Raw genomic sequence first — 22,444 nt, forward strand, 5'->3', positions numbered from 1 at the left:
TCACGGGTCATTCCACACTTTTTGCTTTCAAACCTTAGTTGGAGGGCCATTTCCAAAGTGGGGTAATCTGATGGGTTCTGGCTCAGCCATTTCAAGCATTCTACACTTGAGTTTTTCAGCCTGAGTTTGCTAAAGATGACTCAGGAAGGTAAATGGATATTCACGTGTCTAGTAGGAACACAGAAGGGAATGTCAGCTTTCCAAGGGCCATTTCAAATCTAGGTCAATCCCAGGAACCCACTGAAGAAGAGGTTTGTCTTTGAAGGGGTGTTCCTGTGCTGGGCTGGGCTGCAGTTACAGGGACAAAGACCACTGCTGGCAGTGGAGGTACCCTGGGAACTCCACCTGGCTCCACCTGATTTTCCCAAAGGGCTCTGGCATCCTGCAGGTCTTTTCTGACATCTGCCAGTCCAAGGAAGTGCCTCAAACACAACGGGGCCACTGGAGGTTATCCCTGGTTGCTTATGGTCAGACAGCAAAGCTCTGCCAGAATACCCAGCATTTTTTTCAGTACTTGAATAATAAAGCAACAACTCATCAGCTCAAAAGACTCAATCCTTTCTGTAAAATGTCTCATGTGAAGTGGAATTTCTATCATGAAGAAATGTGATTTTTCAGGATGCATATTCATCCCAGGAGAAGAAATACTGGTGTTCACCTGTAGTTGCATTGTCATCGCTTTTCTATCATGGTGTGCTCCCTCCCTCATCTTCCAGGCACAAAACTCATCTTGAATACATAGACCCTGCTGAATGTCGCCTTTCCAGCTGCCTGTCTGGACCTATGCACTTCCCATCATTCTCCTGGTTTGCCCTCCTCTTACCGTTTAATCATTCAGACCACTCTCAGTGACCCAGTTGCTGCTTAGAGTTTCAGTGAGTTCAAGGTCGCCCATCTCTCAGCAGTCTGTCTAATGTTTTCCTTAGTAAGACCCTCATCGTTTATCATTGAATTAGTATGATATGGATTAATATTAACACAATTACTTAAAATTTCCTATTAATCACTGTAAAATACATCATGTACAGTCATCCTTTTGGGAAGGTAAAAATCACTGGAGGCAATAAAGTAAGGAACTTGAACTGTGTTTTTTTTTTTTTTTTTTTTTTTTTTTTTAAATTGCAGCATGATTTCCTGTTGTTTGTTTTGAAATAGGAAAACTCCTGTTTTTCCCACCTAAACAGGGCTTCAAAGGAGAAACCCTAGACCAATATAACCAGGAGAATGATGCTCTAAACTGAAACAGAACAAAATTCAGCCTTTAAAATGAAGAAAGATTTTTATTAGATGCTCCTTGAAATCTTCCCCCTTAACTACAACATGAAAGCTCTCCAATTAGCTGAATAAGTCTTGAATATTTGAAGAAAATGGTGGGAGAGACATGGCTCCTTAGGAGTTTCTGTGTTTTAATGAGTTCCATTGTATGTTTAGGTGCTGAGTCAATGAAACTTGGGTACTGAGCGGAGAATGATGCAAGTGTGCGAAAAAGCAAACTCAAAAGGAAAAGCTGAAGTGACTTGGAGTATGAATGGGCCCCACTGAGGGCTGTTACTAACAAAGCCTCCCCAGGGACTGCTTAGGGCAGATTATTGGAGGCCATGATTAGACAGGCAAAGCACTGTGCTGAGAAAAGTCTTGGTTGATTTTTGTGAAGACAAAGCCCAAGGCCTGACCCCAGCTACTGCAAGTAGAGATCCTGCATCCCCCTGTCTGGCTCAGGACATTTCTGAGGAATGTGGTGGGCAGTGTGATGCCACGAGAGGAAAACTGGTATGACACCACCCTGCCTCTGCGCAGGGTTGCAAGGAAGCAAAGAGGCTGCACTGCAATGACTATATCTCGTTTTCTCAAAAGCTCTAGGCAAAGTGTCAGGACTGTTGGGGCCTTCCCTTTTTAACAGCAACCTCTGTCTTTTCCTCTGCATGTTCTCCTATGCTGTCCCACACTTTGTCCTATTTCCTGGAAGTCTGCAGACACCCACCTCTGTTCACCACCTTGCTCTCATCCCAGCATTTCCATCATTTCACTAATGTCTCATCAACCCTCACCAGCTGTTCCTTGACAAAGGAAGCTAGGGTCTGATCATAGATACTCAGCAGCATCTTCCAAGCCAGGGCCCTGCTGCTGGCCTTGCAGCTTCTTGGCTAAACACAGCCAAGCCTTGTGCCTCCTGCTGCCCACTCATGGACTCAAGCAGAAGGGACAGGACAACCCATCTGGGGGCCTTCCTTCTGCCTGGGTCCTCCTGGGTCTGGAGGCAGAGGGGATCCCCCAGTCAGCATGCCAAGCAGGTGCCTTCTGCTGGCCTAGCAGGGCCACTGCCAGATGTCAGCCCAAAAGTGCAGCTCCCAGGGAGAAGCCAAGGGTGACCTGCCACCTCCAGACACAAGTGACCTCACAGTCCCTTTCCGTGACACGTTCCTGCTGCTGCCCTATCAAGTGCAGAGACAGAAGTGACCTCACAGTCCCTGCCACAGTCACATTCCTCCTGCTGAGGCAGGAGATCCTGAGACAGAGCTGAGCTCCTCAGAGCATTCCCACCCATCTCCTCCTTGTGGCCCACAAGCTGATCAGATCCATGGCCCCTCAAATTCATTTGAGGTTAGGGTTTTGTATAGGTCTCTTAAGCAGTTTTCTAGTGTTAAATAGACCATTTTAGTGCTACTATTAAGGGCAGAGATCAGAGTGATTAAGAGAGTAAGAGCTAAGGGAAGTGGCTATGGGCTGAGTTTTGTCTTCTAGGGATACGTTGAGGTCACTCATTAGAGTAGTGGATTCCTGTCAGGGTGCTGAGTAGCATTTAGGTTTAGGAATTAACTTTATAGGTTGAAGCTGGGGAATAGCTTTCTATGACTATTTTAAGTCACAGTTACATCTGCATCAGCATAACCTGAACCCTCTTACCTCTACAAAATCCTCAATTTTGGCTGGCAAAGCCCCTACTCCCTCCTCTCAGTGTTACATTTCTCCTGGCCAGGCTTCTCCTGATTTCCCCATATCAGTTATCTTTTTCGGGGCATGCTTATGATGCCTTTCATGACCTTAGACAGTCATAGCTGTCTAAGATGTCTAACATCTGTCAGTGCTCTGTTGGCTACTCTATTTCTGAGAAAAGTGGCACTTAAGACATGTCGGAAAAGGATACAAAAGTCCATCAGAACTCCCTGCCCCTGCAGCAGCCGCCCTGGCCCTCAGCAGATGTGCTGGCTGGCATGCATGGGGAGGTGCTGGCGTGCATCAGAGAGCAGCAAGGAGGATGCCGGAGAGGGCCAGGGCCAGGCAGGTGGCAGAGCCCCATGCAGGGGCTGGCTGGGGGTCCCCTCTACTGCAGCCAGCACACGCAGCATGGCAGGAGGAGGGCACACAGGGCTTGTGGCCACCTTGCTGCAGAAGAGCCCTGATCTGGAGGACAGAGCTCTTCCTGCTCGGAAGGACAAGCATCTCCAGCTTCTCCCCACACCTCGTGTCTTTACCCCGCTCCCTGTGCACCACAGGGCAGAGCCAGGCCCTGGGCCCTTCCTGACATCCCTGCATATCCTGGTGATATCAGTTCAGAAGGACATTTGGTTCTCTCCCTGTTAGAATAATAAAACCAAATTTGAAATACGTTGCTATGTTTAATTAGATGGAAGACTAGAAACTTTTTATGTCTGATGCTACCTTAGTCACTAACACCTTATCTGTGAGGCCATACAGAATTGTAACCCAGGATGGAGGAGAGGGATAAGATAATCTAGGGCTGGAGTATGTGCCTTTAAAGAATAGGTGAGGAACTTGTGGTATACAAGCAGTGCTATAGGCTGGGAGATGAGTGGTTGGAAAGCTGCCTGGCAGAGAAGGGCCTGGGAGTATTGGTTGATAGTCAGCTGAATATGAGCCTGCAGTGTGCCCAGGTGGCCAAGAAAGCCAATGGCATCCTGGCTTGTATAAGAAGCAGTGTGACCGGCAGGGCTAGGGAAGTGATTGTTTCCCTGTTCTCGGCTCTGGTGAGGCCGCACCTTGAGTACTGTGTTCAGTTTTGGGACCATCGCTACAAGAAGGACATGGAGGTGCTTGAGCAAGTCCAGAGAAGGGCAATGAAGCTGGTGAGGGGCCTGGAGAACAAGTCTTATGAGAAATTTAGGGAGCTGGGCTTGTTCAGCCTGGAGAATAGGAGGCTCAGGGGTGACCTTTTTGCTCTCTACAGTTACCTTAAAGGAGGCTGTAGAGAGGTGGGGGTTGGTCTGTTCTCCAACATGCCCAGTGACCGGACTAGAGGGAATGGACTGAAGTTGTGCCAGGGGAGGTTTAGGTTGGCTATTAGGAAAAACTTCTCTACTTGTGAGATATGTTCATCTGATTCGTGTCAGTATGGAACAATGCTAGGGCCGCATGGTATGATGAATGTGACCTTCTCTCTTACATACCCTTGTATAAGCACAAGTCTAAGAAAAACACTTCTAAGAAAAACATTTCTAAGAAAAACAAGCCTAAGAGTGGTTAAAGTATATAATTCTTGTTTCTTGCAAAGGAATGTTTTAGCAATTCATGTCAATAGAGAGCTTGAATGGAAATATATTTGTAGACTTTTCCTTGAAGTCTCTGATATCTGGGGGGGGGGGGGGTTCAGAATAACTGCTAACTATTATGACTATTGCATGGGACACTATGCAAGTTTCTGATATCTGGCGAGGAGATTAAGGAGACGGGGAGAGCTGAAGAACAACTAAAAGATAAAGCTTGCAGGGGACATTGCTCATGTCTCTGACATACAGACAAGTTGGACAAAGGAGAAGGACAAGAGGAAGGAAGACTATGAGCCTTCAGCACGAGAGACCCCCAGAGGGACCACCAGAGACTGATACGCATGCTCCAGTAGGAGGGTTCGGATTCCGGAAACTAATTATAATAATCCTGTTTTTTTTTTTTAGAAGTAGTAATGAATATGTATCAGCCTAGGACATAAAAGTCAGCTGCTTGATGTAACTGGTGTGCATCTTGGTGGAGAAGAGACTCCCGGCGCACCCAGCACTGTTTGCTTACCTCTATTCCTTTAATAAACTGTAAACTTTGATTATAGTCCTATTTTGAAGACTAAGCCATTTATTACATACTGAAAGGGTTGTTAGACATTGGAACGGGCTGCCCAGGGAAGTGGTGGAGTCACCATCCCTGGAGGTCTTTAAAAGACATACAGATGTAGAACTTAGTGATATGGTTTAGTAGAGAACTGGTTAGTATTAGGTCAGAGGTTGGACTAGGTGATCTAGGAGGTCTCTTCCAACCTAGGTGATTCTGTGATTCTGTGATCATCTTGTCAAACCTTCTTCTAGGGACAGGGACAATTTCCATTAGATTAGGTTGCCCAAAGTCACCTGCCAACTGGCCTTGAACAAGGTCTCACCTTTCTGCATTAGAGATTAAGCAAAAATTTATTGGGAGGATTTGGTGTTCTGCATAGGGTGTTAGGTCTGTGGCTGGGGTATGGACAAGCTTCGTGGTTTGTGGTTTTCTTTAGGTCTGCCAAGAAGTCGTCTAGGGTTAAATAAAGTGTTTTAATGTTAGTGTTAAGGGAAGAGATTAGGATGAGCAAGAGAGTAAAGGTAAGGAAAGGGGCTATGGGTTAAGTTCTGCTTGAAGGGATACTCTGAGGTGAGGTATTACTGCAGGGGATTTCTGTCAAGGTGTTGGAGCAACATTCAGGTTTCGGGATCAATGTTACTGGTCAGAAAAGGGTAAGAGCTTTACATGACTGTTTTAAGTCAGTTTTAAAGCACCATCAACATTACATGAAACCTCTTACCTCTACAAAATCGTTAATTTCTGCTTCCCAAGCTCCTCTTCCCTCCCCCAAATCTCAGTTCTCTCTTGGCCAGGCTTCTCCTGTCATCCTCATATTGGTTATCTTCTTGGGATCAGCTTTCTGATGGCTTTCATGATCTCAGAGTATCTGTCTCACTCTGCTGGCTATTCTGTTCCTGAGAGAGAAGTGGTGTTGTAGTCGGTAGGGAAAAGGGCACAAAGGTCTGTAGGAGCATCCTGCACCTGCCCATCAGCTCTGCGCCTCCACAAAAGTGTACATCCTATGAAGAAGCGTTGGTTCCAGAATGATTCCTATGGATCCAGGGTAACATTTTGCAGGCCTTCGTGCAGGATGTACCTCCCTTCAAGAATCTGAAAGGCAGTAGCTTCCCCTATGGAGAAAACTAAAAACAGCTATGAGGTATGAGTTTAGTCAAAATTTGAGATCTCTGACATGACAACCAGAGGTGCTGCTCTGCAGAGCGAGGGAGCTGTGGTGCCTGGGGCATGGGGGCACTCTGCAGGGCCATGCTGGGCAGGCTGGGAGGCAGACCCAGCTCATGGAGTCACTGCCATTGCCCCAGGGCTGCAAGGAGTCACTTGCCAGGCTCCTTTGCTGGGGCTGCTGCATGCCCTGGGGCTGAAGAGCTCTCCTCTGCCTGCTCACAGCAGATTGAGCACTTGAGCTCTGCTCAGTCCAGTTTTTCTGCTCAGTTTTTTTTTTTTTTTTTTTTTTTTTTTTTTTTTTTAATAGCTTCTTTCCTAGTTCACAGGAGATGGGAATACACTGCAGCTGAGACCTATGAATTTCTACTCGCTTCTTTATTGTCTATAGCTACACGGAAAGCCTGGCTTTAAATATGCATGACTTGATTAGGAAAAGTAAACAGATAAATGAACAGGTAGGAGGCTAACAATGACATTAATTAAATCGACTCCACAACATGGAGAATATATTTATTAAGAAAAATAATATCAAATTACTTTCCTAACTGTTTCTGAGATACTCGGAATGTAAAGGCACATTATATTTTCTTAAGAAATATGTATTCAAACAATTTCCTCAGTGCATCCTTGAGCTCCTGGTTCCTCATGCTGTAAATGAGGGGGTTCAATGCTGGAGGTAACATGGAGTACAGAAAAGATACTGCAAGGTCCAGGGATGGGGAGGAGAATGAGGAGGGCTTCAGGTAGGCAAACATGATAGTGCTGACAAACAGGGAGACCACGGCCAGGTGAGGGAGGCATGTGGAAAAGGCTTTCTGTCGGCCCTGCTCAGAGGGCATCCTCAGCACTGCCCTGAGGATCTGCACATAGGATAACATGATGAAAACAAAGCAACAAAAGGCTAAAGAAACACTAAAAACTAGTGCCTCAACTTCCCTGAGGTAGGCATCTGAGCAGGAGAGCTTGAGGATCTGGGGGATTTCACAGAAGAACTGCTCCACAGCATTGCCTTGGCAGAGTGGCAGGGAAAATGTGTTGGCTGTGTGCAGGACAGCATTGAGAAAGCCACTGCCCCAGGCAGCTGCTGCCATCTGGGCACAAGCTCTGCTGCCCAGGAGGCTCCCGTAATGCAGGGGCTTGCAGATGGCAATGTAGCGGTCGTAGGCCATGGCAGTGAGAAGGGAATACTCTGCTGTGATAAAGAAGACAAAGAGAAAGACCTGTGCAGCACATCCTTGATAGGAGATGGCCCTGGTGTCCCAGAGGGCATTGGCCATGGCTTTGGGCAGAGTGGTGGAGATGCAGCCCAGGTCCAGGAGGGCGAGGTTGAGGAGGAAGAAGTACATGGGGGTGTGGAGGCGGTGGTGGCAGGCTACGGCGCTGAGGATGAGGCCGTTGCCCAGGAGGGCAGCCAGGTAGATGCCCAGGAAGAGCGTGAAGTGCAGGAGCTGCAGCTCGCGCGTGTCTGCGAATGCCAGCAGGAGGAACTCGCTCACAGAGCTGATGTTGGGCATTTTTTGACATTGGACACTGTTGTCTGTAGAGAAGGAGAAGGCAGAAAAAGTTTAGAAGACAATTCTCTGAGGAAAACCTACTGCAAGCCTTAGACCACTCTCATCTGAAGCCTCTCTCTTGCAAAAAGAGCTTTCTGCAGCTCTATCGCTTGAGTCCCAGCTGATGCTGGGTGAGACTGGCACTGCAAGCATGGATTGCTGGGGCCTTTAGAGGTGTCCTTCCTTCTCTGAAGCAGTCAGAAAGCAGGAACAAGGGGGAAACTCAAGTTCAGTCCACTTATGGGATCCATGAACTTTGCAGGGTTGTTGCAAAGAACACCTCCAACCACACTGTAGAGCGAGTCAGATTTTATTATGCTTAGTAGAACAATCACACTCTTGTGTTTCCAAAGAAGTAGAGACAGCTTAAGGCAAAGAAGCCCCAACCCCAGTGCAGATGGACAGAATCCGCACCTTATCTCCAGGTACATGAGCAGGATCTCAGCTTTTCCCTCTTCTCCAAGAGTGCAGAAGCCTCATTCCAGCTGCCCACAGACAGCCATCCAGCAGCACAGACATGGTTTTAGTACAGAGATGTCTTCTCCTTGAGGTACCTGGATAACACAAGGATGCCACGAGAGAGCTGCATCCTGCGGGAGAGAAGTGTGCAGCCCAGGATGATGCCCCACGGACAGAGCTGGATATTCGAAATCTGGGGTGTCCCAATACCCAATCTGCATCCCCTGCAGTGTCTGGAGGAGACTTGGACACCCAACTCTTGGCTAAAAAGGGCAGCTGGGTTATGACACTCCAAGGGGCTTCTGCCAGACTTCCTCACCTTGCACTGCAACCCAGCAGGACTCTCAAAGCCTACTGCATTACTCACTGCCCTCCCAGAAACAAGACCCAGCGGAAGACCCTTCCAGGAGCTGCAGCTGCACGGCCCTGCAGCCAGACCCTTACCTTGTCAAGGGCTGTGCAGGTTTCTCCTGCAGGCAGCTCTCAGCATCCTCCCACTGCCAACTTCCTCCAAGCCCTCTCTCCTTCCCTCCTCTCTGTGTGCCAGCTGCGGTCAGAGCCCCCAGCCCTACTGCGCTGTGCAGTGTAGCTGCTCCTGGCCACAGCTGTCTCTCTGCAACAGGATCACTTTTGAAATGAGTTTTCTCTGTCCCACGAGCCCGGCCCAGCTCAGCAGCACAGCACTAGCCCAAGGCACTGCAATCACCCCTCTGGGGGCTATGCTGATGAGCCCAAGAAACTCAGGCACTCAGAGACAATTGAAGACATCTCTCCAGAAGTCCAAGTCCCAGGCAAGTTTCCTGCAGTGTCCCCCTGAGGGCCAGCACTGACACAGCCTCCCTTGGAGCTCGTTAGAGCAGAACCCTGGAGGCACTGAGGACAAGGAGTCAAAGGCAATGTGAAGGTGACACTGATGTGTAGGAAACCTGGATGTGTGTCACCAAGTACAAGGGCCAGGACTTGACATCCAACCCATTTTAAGGGGGATCCTTTCCCTTCACACCTTGCTCAGGGCTCTTTGTGGGGCAGTAGGAGATGGGGATGTGCATTGCCAAGTGCAGGAGAATGGTACAACCCCTGCCTGCTTCATGGGTGGGGGCGAGGAGGCAATGAGGCCCTGGTGCTTTAACAATCAGCTGTCTCCTTAGAGGCGTCAGTGGCAGAGACAACAGCCATAGCCATGGACACAAAGACCTGAGTCCTGTTGAGACTTTCAGCCTTGCCATAGCCCTTGATCCTCTCCACACCAGGCTGTCTGAGGGACTCCTAGACCTGTACGTCTTTTCCTGCTGGCTGCAGACCCTCTTCTGTGTAGTACCACACTAGATCTCTGAGGAGTCTCATAACTCAGATCTTCTTGTTGGCCATGCTCCTCGTAAGGCAGCTCTGTGGGAAACTGGCCTAGCTGCTGCTGAGCAGGCACCACTGCTCATATGGCATCCCTTGTGGTGCCCAGGCCCTCCTCCTCCTGGCCACTGTTCACTCAGCAAGGTTCCATTCTGCCCTGATGTGTGGGTTTCTCTTCCTGTGGTGCAGTATGGGGTTCTTCTCCTTGTAAAAGCCAAGAGGTTTCTGTAGGCAAAATCCTGCAGTTTCTCAAGGTTGCCCCACACTGATGATCCATTCTGTCAGCTCTTCATGTCTACAGGCAGACAGTTCAAACTTTGCCTGTGATTGTGCTATCTTTGAGAAGACAGCAGCATCAGGAAAGTTTGGATAATACAGGAGTAACCAGTTGAATGGCATTGCAGCACAGAGCCACAGAAGAAAATGGAAAGCTGACAGGTTCCACCTCTTCTGTGCTTCCTTCTCATGCATGCTGTCAGTTTGTCTGGAGCTGTGTCCTGAATGTTATGGGGCTGTGCAGGTCAAAATTAGAAGGGCCAAAGCCAAGCTGGAGCTCAATCTGTCTGTGACTCTTAAAGACAATGAAAAACTCTTTATAAAAATACTATAAATAAAGGAGGATTAAGGAGAACCATCATCCTTTATTGGATGTAGTGGAAATCTGGTGAAGATCTTGAGATAACGTAAAGGATGAGGTACTTAATGCCTTCTTTGCCTCAGACTAGATGAGCGAGACCAGTTGTTCCGCTGGACATTTCTTCCTCCTCATGGCCATTGCCAATATTCCTGGGCACACATTGTGGCAAGTTTTTCTCTCCTGCTCTTTCCTACTACCACAGAAAGCTCCATCAAGGTGGAAACCACTCCTGAAGTAAGCATCCCAACCCAGCAGGCTCCTTGTGGCCTGGCAGCCAACCAGACACAAGTCACCTCAGCAGCAGCTTCCAAGCCAGGGGCCTGCTGCTGGCCTTGCAGCTTCTTGGCTAGACACAGCCGAGCCTTGTGCCTGCTGCTGCCCACTCATGGACTCAAGCACAAGGGACAGGACAACCCATCTGGGGGCCTTCTTTCTGCCTGGGTCCTCCTGGCTCTGGAGGCAGAGGGGATCCCCCAGTCAGCATGCCAAGCAGGTGCCTTCTGCTGGCCTAGCAGGGCCACTGCCAGATGTCAGCCCAAAAGTGCAGCTCCCAGGGAGAAGCCAAGGCTGACCTGCCACCTCCAGACACAAGTGACCTCACAGTCCCTTTCTGTGACACGTTCCTGCTGCTGCCCTATCAAGTGCAGAGACAGAAGTGACCTCACAGTCCCTGCCACAGTCACATTCCTGCTGCTGGGGCAGGAGATCCTGGTGCAGAGCTCACATCTCTCTAGTATCATAGGGAGTAGAATTTACCATTCTTTGTTAGAGATCAAGCAAAGTTTATGTTGGAAGATTTAGTGTTCTGTTTGTGGTGTCATGTTTCTGGTTACAGTATGGGCAAGCATTAAGGTTTAGGGTTTTGTTTAGGTCTGGCAAGAAGGCTAGGGATAAACAGAGCATTTTAATGGTAGTGTTAAGGGCAAGGATCATGGTGAGCAAGAGAGTAAAGGGAATGAAAGGGGACTATGGGCTGAGTTTTTCTTCAGGTGATATTTTGAGTTCTGCTTTCCAACAGTGGATTCCTGTCAGAATGTTGCACTAATGTTTAGGTTTAAGGATTATTGTTATTTTTGAAAATAGTTTACAGGCCTGATAAGAATTTCTGAAATCAGTTTTACAGCAGCATCAACATTACAGGAACCCACTTACACTTAACTCTACAAAGTTAAGTTTCCGACCTCCTCTTCCCTTTCTCTTCCCTCCCCGAAATCTCACATCTCTCCTGGCCAGGCTACTCCTGACCTCCCCATATCAGTCATTTAACTGAGATCAGCTTTCTGATGGCTGTTATTATATCACAGTGCCTGTCTTACCTCTGTTGGCTACTCTATTCTGTGGTATTAGACTTCTCTAGACTCTATATTCCAGACTCTGTTGGCTATTCTAGTCTATTAGTACGAAAGCCTCCCATGGGAATTGTTTGGGCAGATAACTGGAAGCCATGATTATAGACAAGAAAAGGCACTGTGCTGAGAAATCTTGGTTTGTTTTGGTGAATCAGAAGGTGAAGGCCTGACCCCAGCCACTGGAGGGGAGATCCTGCACCCCCAGCACCCCCATGTCTCACTCTTCCTGGGGTCTGTGGGGCAGGGGGTGATGCCCACAATATCATCTGAAGGACAATGGTATGACACTTTCCCGCATTTGCGAAGGGTTGAAAGGAGAATTCATAGTCCCAATGCCATGAGTAAAACACATCTTCTCATAAGCCATGGCCAAGGAGACAAAGATGTCAGTGCTGCTGCAGCCTTCCATTCTTGTCAGAGCCCTCTGCCTTCTCCTCTGCACGCTTTCTTGTGCTGTCCCACACTTCCCTGAAGGCTGCAGACAGACACTTCTCTTCCCCACCTTGCTCTCACTCTGGTATTCCCATGATTTCACTGCTGCTTCTCCACTCTCACCAGCTGTTCCTTCAAACACAAGGGCATGGGCTGATCCAAACTCCCCCTGGGTGACCTCTAGACCCACAGCACAAGTGCCAGTGCCTCACCTCCAAGTCAAGAATTTCATCTGACTATCTACTCTAAATCTACCCTCTTGAAGTTTAAAACCATTCCCCTTGTCCTATGATAGAGTCATCGAAATCATAAAAGCACAAATTTGGAAAGGACCTACAAGACCATTTAGTCCAACCTTCCCATCACTAATACTACCCACTAAGCTACTGAGCCATATCCCCTAGCACCTTGTTCTGGTGCTTCTTGAACACTGAGGGTTGGTGACTCCACCATGTCCCTGAGCAGACCATTCCAGTTCCCGACTACTCTTTGAGAGAAAAAGTTTTTCTGTGATATCTAATCTAAACATCCCCAGGCACAACTTGTGGCCATTTCCTCGAGTCCTATCATTAGTTATCTGAGAGAAGAGGCCAACCCCCGCCTTACATCAACCTCCCTTCAGGAAGTTGTAGAGTGCAATGAGGTCTCCCTTGAGCCTCTTCTTCTCCAAAGTAAATAATCTCAGACACTCCTCATAAGACCTGTTATCCATACCTTTCAACAGTTTGGTTTCCCTTCTCTGGACATGTTCCAGGACCTCGATGTCCTTCTTGTAGTGAGGGGCCGAAACCTGAACACAGTGCTCAAGGTTTGGCCTCACCAAAGCCGAGTACAGGAGGATGATCACCTCCCTGCTCCTGCTGGCTGCACTATTTCTAATACAGGCCAGAATGCCCTTGGCCTTCTTGGCCACCTGGGCACATGGCTGGCTCATGTTCAGCCGAGCATCCATCAACACTCCCAGGTCCTTTTCCTCTTCACAGTCTTCTAGCCACTCTGCCCCAAGCCTATAGTGTTGCATGGGGTTATTGTGGCCAAAGTGCAGGACCCTGCACTTGGCCTTGTTGAACCTCATCCCATTCACCTCAACCCAGCAATCCAGCCTATCCTGATCCCTCTGAAAGGCCACCCTACCCTCATGTGGATCGTCACTACCTCCGAGCTTGGTGTCATCTGCAGACTTACTGAGGGTACACTCAATCCCCTCATCTAGGTCATCAATAAAGACATTAAACATGATAGGTCGCAGTACCGACCCCTGGGGAACACCACTTGTAAGAGGATGCCAACTGGACTAACCAAAAATCTTGGTTAAAAACTCTGAGGAGGGCCTTTAAGGGCTTTGTATGGACAACGGTAGCAGTGTCACAGATAATCATAGAAACATGGGATAATAGAATCATAGAATGGTTTGGGTTGGAAGGGACCTTAAAGATCCTCCTTTTCCAATCATCTTCCTACTAGACCTGGTTGCTCAAAACTCATTCCAACCTGTCCTTGAACACTTCCAGGGATGGGACATTCACAGCTGTTAGGAATGTTTTAACAATCCGTGTCCATAAAGAACAGTCCTGTCTGCCTCTGGGCCCTGCACTAGCAATTTAATTCCTGAACCACAGATGCAGTGTGTCCCAGTCTCCCCCTCATTTTAGTCAATTTACCAAGTCTTCAGAAAATACTCCTCAAATTTATGAACCTGTTTGCTTTTGTTATTCCGGACTTCTATTTCTAACAGTTACAGCCTTTTTTCTGTCTTCTTTGAGATTAACTTAACACTGCTATAGGTGTGACTGTCCCTGTGAATGGCTGGTGAAGAATGTTTTAATTACTGGTGAAGTGTCAATAAGAAAGCTATTTCTGTTTGTATGAAGTCTTTGATGTCTGGGGGTTTCAGAACAACTGATAACAACTAGTGACTGGTATGGGATACTATGCAAACCTCTGGTATCTGGCCAGGAGGCCAAGAGATTAAGAAGAAGAAAAAAGAAGCTGAAGGACGGCTGGGAGACAAGACCTGTAGGGAATGTTCTATAAACTTGATACGGTGCCAAGGGAGTACAAAGGGGAAGAACTTGGAGAGGAAGACTACGAGCCTTCAGCATGAAAGATCCCTAGAGACCCCCAGAAGAGACTGATGCGCATGCTCCAGTAGGAGGGACTGCACCCCGGAAGCTAATTTTAATAATCTATTTTTTTAGAAGTAGTAATGAATATGTATTAGTCTAGGAGCATAAAAAACAACTGCTTGATGTAACTGGTGTGCGTCCTGGTGGAGCGGAGACTCCCGGTGCACCCAGCGCTGTTTGCTTACTTCTATTCCTTTATATTCTTTTAATAAATCCTATTTTTTTATTTAATCCTAATTTGAATCCTGAGCCATTTATAACACAGCTTTTCCAGGCTACCTGTTCCAATGCCTCACCATCATCAGAGGAAAGAATTTCTTCCATATATCTAAGTTAAACCTGCCCTCTTCTAATTTAAAATCATTACTCCTTGTCCTATCACTATACCACCAGACAAAGACTGTCTCCCCAGCTTTCCTGTAGGTCCTCTCTAAGTACTGGAAGGATCCTCTAAAGTTTCTCCGATGCTGAGCAGTACCAGTTCTCGCAGCACGCCTTCATAGCAGAAGTGCTCCAGCCCCTTGATCATCTTTGTGGCCCTCCTCTGGACCTATTCAAATAATTCCATGTACTCGAACTGTCGCGTTAAACCACAGAAGTCTTTTTGGCACCCAGTGTGAGGCACAAAGGGTTGAGATAATGACAGATCTTACCACAGAGTGCTAAAGTTAAATTGTTATATGTATTAGACCAGTTTAATAGTTGCTGATCACAGTGTCAACGTTTTGGATCTCAGGTCTGTTGGGCTTGTTTTCAGAAATGTGTTGTATAGCACATTACTTACTGCACGTGTTCCCATTGTGCTCTTTATCATTTCTGGGTCTGGTATAAAGTTATTTTGCTATGTTGTGTAGCACTGGCTTATGAATCTATAAAATTATTGGTCAGGTGACAAATCTGTTCTTTGTACTGAGCATTGCCATCACCTCCATTCCTCTGGAAGCATCACTCAGAAATTATTAAGAATTATGCTCTTGACCTTTTTGCTTTAGGGAGCCATACTAAGGGAGGAAAAGGGATGTACACTTCTCCACTTCTTCACCTCCCCCTTCTCCTCCAGGGCAATTACACTAGCTCTACAAAGCTCAGAATATCCATGGGATGGTCCTACTGTGTTGTCTCCTGAATGTGTTTCAACTTTTGTTTAAGGATAAACAGCTCTTGAAGAATGCCCTCCAGAGACCTGCCCCAAGGCCGGAGAGTTAGGAGTGGCAGGGAGCATGGGAGTATCTGGGCAGGCACCTAGAGCAGTGGGCACCTCCAGTGCTTTGGAACTTCCCCCCTGAGCACGTGCAGAATCCTTAAAAATTGCAGAAGTGCTTGAAAAGGAGGGGTTATCACCTTGGCAATTCCAAAGGGAATTCCAAAGGCAGCCTCAGTCAGTGCCATCTAAGCTCTGTGACAGGCTCTGCAGCTACTCTAACACCTCTGACATGTCCTGCAGCTACTACAACACCTCTGACATGTCCTGCCGCCACTCCAGCACCTATGACAGGCCCCAGGTCTAGTCTGGGGCCTAGACCAGACCCCCCTGGGTCTGCTCTTGCTAGGCCAGAACACCAACCTTTGCCAGGATCCATTGCCTCTACATGCAGGAGAAAACAATGGGTGTGAAAATCAGGCTCATAAGAATGGAAAAGAACTACTGCCCAGAAAAGAAAGGAGGGAGAAGAATGTTGATCTATGAAACCTTGACATAAACTTCCCCATGAGAGGGTACTTCCAAGATCCAAAAGGGTACAGGTGGGGTTTTGGGATAGCTGTCTTGGGGACAGAGGATATTAAAGAGTTGTCTCCCTCGCCCAGTCCCTAGGAGGACCCTTCCATTTCCACAGTGGTTGAAGGTCAAAGAAGAGCAGGTGCAGATGGTTAATGCAATGTTCTACAAGTTGGGTACAGGCTGGACATCAGTCAGTAATGAGCAATTGCACTGTGTATAGCTTGCTTTGAACATAACAATAATAGTAATAAAAATAATTACTATTATTATTATTATTTCTCTTCCCTTTTGGTCTTTCAAATCGCCCTTACTTCAACACATAAGCATGTGGGGGCGTTGATGTGAGGCAACCACTGTGTGGTGCTGAGCTGCCCACCAGGTTAAAGCACATCATGTTTGACAACCACAGTCCAACAGCACAAATCACCCTTGTAAAAGTCATCTCCCCTGTGTTCAGAGAAGTGCAGTTGGTGATGAATTCAGTCTGATTCAAACAGCACACCCCAGCAGAGACCCTGCTGCCTTGGGGAGCTGTCAGCCCTGAGGCCTTGGGGACACCTTGAGGGAGCCCAAGGGCACAGAGCAAGCAATGCCATGGTCGGGTGCTGCGCTGCTGAGCTGGGCCAGGCTCCTGGGCCTAAGCAGAGCTCCTGGCAAGCGCTGCAGAGAGACAGCTGTGGCCAGGAGCAGCTCCTCTGCACAGCGCAGCAGGGCTGGGGGCTCTGACCGCAGCTGGCACACAGAGAGGACAGAAGGAGAGAGGGCTTGGAGGCACTGAGGAGCGCAACAACAGAGGGCAGCGTGTGGCAGGACACATCTGCAGGCTCCTGACACCGTGAGGCTCTGGCAGCAGGGCCATGCAGGTGGGGTTGCCAGAGGGGTCTTCTACAGCTGGCACATCTGATGGCTGATAGCATCTGGCAGGGTGGGTCTCTCTGTTTCTCCAGAAATGAGTAGAAGATGCTTTAGAGAATGGCATTTATGGTTCGATATTTAAAGAGGAAGGCTAAAACAGGGGTTACCTGAAGGGTAAGATTTTTTTTTAGTCTGTGTTTTGAGCTTACAGCAGTAGAGACAATATAGGTTTCATGTTAATTTGTTGTCAGCATTGTGTAGGAGACTGAGATTCCTAGAGCATTGCACTGAGAGATCTATATGGAAGCAGTGAACTTCATAAAGTGCCTTCAGCCAGTTCAGCTTAAAGATTACACCAACATCATGTTTGTGGTCTCCTCAGGATATAACTGAGCTGACACTAATCTGGCTCCTGGTAGGGATATGGGTAGGCAGCAGGGACATGGGCAGGCAGTGAGAGGGAGCTGCTGCCAGAAATGCTGTGCGAGGGAGGGCTCAGGCACCTCCCTGCCACCCTCTACAGGGCAGGCGCCTTCCCTGGGACACCCCTTGCTCTCTTCTCTCACCAGCACAGCCTGTGCCTTCAAGCCCCTGCTGTCCCCAGCACAAGCTGCCTCCTCTGCAGGCAGAGCTGCAGCACAGGAGGGTCTGCTGAGTGTCCGTCTGTCCCTCCCTGGCCTTGCCTGCCCTGGCAGCAGCACGCTGGCATTCCTCCTGGCTTCTCCAGCTGGCCGTGCTGCTGCTGGTCTTGTTCCCAGGCTGGCTGGGGATGGGGGTTTCACATGCCAATGGTGTGAGCCCTCAGTGTGCTTGGGGGAAGGGGAGTACGGGGAGAAGGTGAGGCGTCGGGAGATGGGCACTTTGAGCCTGGATGTCTCTGCTCTCAGCAGTGTTCAGGTTCTTCTCAGGTCAACCTCTGAGTAGAACTTTCCTGCAGCTCTCACAGGGCAGCTGAAACCAGCACTGATGGACAGATTGTCTGTCCTCACTAAAGGACACTTCGCGCTATAGGGACTGCCTCTTTTTCTCTTAGGATGCGCAAAGTTTCCCATCAAGTGCAGGAGAAATGCTCAGGGTTTCTGTTTCAGAAAAACTCAGCAGGTGTGGTAGGTTAGCAACCACAAAAAATCTGACCATATACAATAAAAATTAAAGAAATCTGTATATATATATATGCTCTGAAGTTGGTTAACCCGGGAGCAACACTGGGGCAAGGTTCTTTGATATCAGCAGTGAAGTGAGTCTGAGATTACACCATGTTCTGCCTTTCCTCTGGCTATTGGGCATAACTGACTCTTCCATTGCCCACAAAGGAGTCCCCTGCTCCCAGGGATACCCTCAGGCAGCATCAGGAAGAACTCATGAAAGGGACTTGCCAAATGTCTTACTGGAAGTGGACAACTTTTCTGGTGATATTAGATGAGAAATGGGATTAATTTTTCTCTGATAAATCTGTTGTATGTTATTACTGTTCTTCCTCTTCTATGTGCAGGAACACATCCCAAAAAAACAGATGTCCAACAGAAGCACCATCACTGAGTTCCTCCTGTTGCCATTCGCAGACACACGTGAGCTGCAGCTCCTGCACTTTGTGCTCTTCCTGGGCATCTACCTGGCTGCCCTCCTGGGCAACGGCCTCATCCTCAGTGCCATAGCCTGCCACCACCGCCTCCACACCCCCATGTACTTCTTCCTCCTTAACCTCGCCTTCCTCGACCTGGGATCCATCTCTACCACTGTTCCTAAAGCCATGGCCAATGCCCTCTGGGACACCAGGGCCATCTCCTATCAAGGATGTGCTGCACAAGTCTTCTTTTTCATCTTCTTCTTTGGTTCAGAGTTTTCCCTTCTCACTATCATGGCCTATGACCGCTACGTTGCCATCTGCAAGCCCCTGCACTACGGGAGCCTCGTGGGCAGCAGAGCTTGTGCCCAGATGGCAGCAGCTGCCTGGGGCAGTGGCTTTCTCAATGCTGTCCTGCACACGGCCAACACATTTTCCCTACCCCTCTGCCAAGGCAATGCTGTGGAGCAGTTCTTCTGTGAAATCCCCCACATCCTCAAGCTCTCCTGCTCAGATGCCTACCTCAGGGAAGTCTGGGCACTTGTGTTTAGTGTTTCTTTAGTCCTTGGTTGCTTTATTTTCATTGTGGTGTCCTATGTGCAGATCTTCATTGTGGTGCTGAGGATGCCCTCTTCTCAGGGCCGGCACAAAGCCTTTTCCACGTGCCTCCCTCACCTGGCCGTGGTATCCCTTTTTGTCAGCACTGTCATGTTTGCCTACCTGAAGCCCTCCTCCATTTCCCCTGCATCCTTGGACATGGTGGTGTCATTTCTGTACTCGGTGGTGCCTCCGACAGTGAATCCCCTAATGTATAGCATGAGGAACCAGGAGCTCAAGGATGCCTTGAAGAGACTGATGACTGGAGATGTTTCACAATCAAAAACATAGCCCATTTTTTTCTGCATATGACCCACAATACATTGCAGGCTCAAGGTTTGTTCTGTTATCTTTTTTGTCATTTTTCTTACTCTGGAGAGCATCACCACCAGCTCAGAGATATACGGTGCATCGAAGGAGGTTCAGCAATGGCTGGCCAGTCCACTGCTCATTGCTCATCTCATACAGGCTCCCTGGGAAGTAGGATGTCCAGGAGAAGAGCAGGGCCCCCTGCAGGTTCATGGGAGATGTATAAAGGGAAACCCGTTGCTGCTGGTGCCAGCAGGCACATCATACACTCACAGAGAGATGAACACGAGCGAGCACAAATGCCATCAGCCATTCCTACAAGTCTCATGAAGGCCAGTGGGGCAGACAGTGTCACGAGGTTAAGTAACATGCCTTGGGAAATCACCTTTATCCAGCTCTGAGATGTGCTTGCTTGAAGCAAGGTCCCTGTGACCATTCCTCACGCCGTGGGGCATCTCAGAGGAGGGCAGAGCAGGGCAAAGCACTGCAGGGCTGAGGTGCCTCCCAGCCTCTGGCAGTGGCTGCAGGAGCCAGAGGGACACTGCAGGAACTGCAGTGCACTGTGCGTGGTGTGCAAGGCAGAGACTCGTGTCTCTCAACAGCCCCGTGTGTATGAGGAGCATGGGAGGCCATCTCAGATGTGGACATCTCATAGAGCGCTGCCATTGCCCTGTGTGACTCCCGAACCAACCCCCAGTGTCTCTGTGAGATTTCTGTAACCCCCCTCTCACAAGCTCATTGCAAATGCCCCTCTCTGCTATGTCACACTACCCTGCCTTTCTGGACCAGGCCATCAAGCGTTTGGATCAGAGAGATTTCTGGGGACTTGGAAAAAGCAGACAGCAAACTCGTCTTCAGGAAGCACAAGAAAAAGGACTGGGAGATTTGCAGTTGTCACCTCTGCCCATGGGAACGTGATGGAGAAAGTCCTGCCACAGGTGAAGCAGTAGGGGAGGGCAGAGAAGGGAATGTGGTGAACCTGGATTTGGCAAGGCCTTTGCCATACTCTCCTGGAGTCTCTCTTTAGCCACATTGCTGATATTCACACTGAAGAAGGGGATGAAGTTGGGGGGGGGAGAAGTTGGCTGGACATTAGTGGTACAAAGTCCTCCTGCCAGCCAGTTACCAGCAGCATCCTTCAGTCATGGGCACTTGGACCAACACGTTTGACCCTTTTTTATCTCCCTTTATGATGGCATGGAGCACTTTTCCAAGTCATCATCTCATCAACATGAGTTATTCTTTAATTCAGTGACTTCTTCCCTTGGAGTTCTGCTTGAAGACGGAAGAGGTGGAGGAAGAAGAAAAAAGAAAAAAAAAAAAGTTGGGAAATATCTTTTGGTAAATGTTTGCATAAGACTATTCACAGAAAAAGCATACATTGGTAGATAATCCTTGTCCACAGTGCTGTCAATAATAAATAAAATAAATAAATAAACAAATAAAATAATAATAATAAAAAACCTATGAGACTAAATCAAGAGAATTCATAGAAAAAAAGCTGGTGGTGCTGCCATAAAAGACTCTTTTAGCTGTTACTTAGAGTCCTTTTATGCACAGGTTCCCATTGTTTCCTAGATCTACTTTCGTGGATGGTTTCCATTCTCTATTCAGAGGTGGCCACTGACTCCAGGATGCCCTGGGGTAGCTGAGGAACGCAGATGGGACAAGTGACGTGAGGGAGCACTTTTGGAGCACAAGTTGAGGGGCATGAACTGAGGCTAGGCCCTACAGGAGCTGTACAGGGCTGCTAAGCACAGAATCATAGAACTGCTCATGTTGGAAGGGACTTTAAAGATCCTGTGGTTCCATAATGTTCACAAACACCCAAATCTCAAGCCTGTGCCACACTGCTGCTGGGCTAGGCCTTTTACTTCAGACGTAGGCCTTTTCCTGCAGCATATACCATGTTGGTAATGGCACAAAAATGCTGTTTCTACACCAGCGATCTGGAGCCTCCTTCATGTGAGGCCACATTTCAGTGTCCTTCGTGCTGCTTGCAGGGTTTTGTCTCATGGATGAACTGGATCACAGAATCCCAGAATCATCTAGGCTGGAAGAGACCTCCAAGATCACCTAGTCCAACCTCTGACCTACCACTAACAAGTCCTCCACTAAACCATATCATAAAGGATCACTAAGTATTCTGAAACTCAATACCATGTTTTTATTACTATTATTATTACTATCACTGTTATTATTACTTTGCCTCTGAAGCACAATCACAGAATCAGAGAATCATATAATGGTAGAGTTGGAAAACACCTCGACAATCATCTAGTTCCAACCCCCCTGTCAGAGGCAGGGACACCACCCCCTAGATCAGATTGCTCAGGGCCTCATCTAACGTGGCCTTGAACACCCCCAAGGATGGAACATCCACAGCCTCAGCCACAGCATTCCACTCCCTGGAATGCAAGTCATCAAGTCCCATAGACTTCACAGAATCACAGAATCAAAGAATTTTCTAGGTTGGAAGAGACCTCAAGGTCATCGAGTCCAACCTTTGACCTAACAGTCCCCACTAAACCATATCACTAAGCTCTACATCTAAACGTCTTTTGAAGACTTCCAAGGATGGTGACTCCACCACTTCCCTGGGCAGCCTGTTCCAATGCCTCACAACCCTTTCAGTGAAGAAGTTCTTCCTAACATCTAGCCTAAAACTCCCCTGGCTCAACTTAAGCCCATTCCCCCTCGTCCTGTCACCAGGCACGTGGGAGAACAGGCCAACCCCCACCTCGCTACAGCCTCCCTTGAGGTACCTAAAAAGAGCGATAAGGTCGCCCCTGAGCCTCCTCTTCTCCAGGCTGAACAAGCCCAGCTCCCTCAGCCGCTCCTCGTAGGACTTGTTCTCCAGGCCCCTCACCAGCTTCGTCGCCCTTCTCTGCACCCGCTCAAGCACCTCCATGTCCTTCTTGTAGCGAGGGGCCCAAAACTGAACACAGTACTCGAGCTGCGGCCTCACCAGAGCTGAGTACAGGGGGACGATCACCTCCCTAGCCCTGCTGGTCACGCTGTTCCTAATACAAGCCAGGATGCCGTTGGCCTTCTTGGCCACCTGAGCACACTGCTGGCTCATATTCAGCCGACTATCCACCATCACTCCCAGGTCCTTCTCTGCCTGGCAGCTTTCCAACCATTCCTCTCCCAGCCTGTAGCTCTGCTTGGGGTTATTGCGCCCCAGGTGCAGGACCCGGCACTTGGCCTTGTTAAACTTCATGCAGTTGACCTCAGCCCATCGGTGCAGCCTATCCAGATCCTCCTG

At 48.5% G+C, this 22,444-nt stretch overlaps 2 protein-coding genes across 2 annotated transcripts; one reads left to right on the forward strand and one right to left on the reverse strand.

Moving 5' to 3' along the window:
* Positions 1-6,806: 6,806 nt before the first annotated feature.
* LOC309888279 (olfactory receptor 14A16-like) lies at positions 6,807-7,742 on the reverse strand (the record flags this gene model as incomplete). The annotated part of the gene is made up of 1 exon (XM_082780518.1): positions 6,807-7,742. The coding sequence occupies one exon, from the start codon at positions 7,740-7,742 to the stop codon at positions 6,807-6,809; it is 936 nt and encodes a 311-aa protein (XP_082636644.1).
* Positions 7,743-18,219: 10,477 nt separating this feature from the next.
* Positions 18,220-19,158, forward strand: LOC309888280 (olfactory receptor 14A16-like; the record flags this gene model as incomplete). Its single annotated transcript, XM_082780519.1, has 1 exon — positions 18,220-19,158. One exon carries the CDS (start codon positions 18,220-18,222, stop codon positions 19,156-19,158), a length of 939 nt encoding a protein of 312 aa, XP_082636645.1.
* Positions 19,159-22,444: the final 3,286 nt, after the last annotated feature.

Source organism: Aythya marila, assembly GCF_965140915.1.
Source record: "Aythya marila genome assembly, chromosome: 28".
Lineage (NCBI taxonomy): Eukaryota > Metazoa > Chordata > Aves > Anseriformes > Anatidae > Aythya > Aythya marila.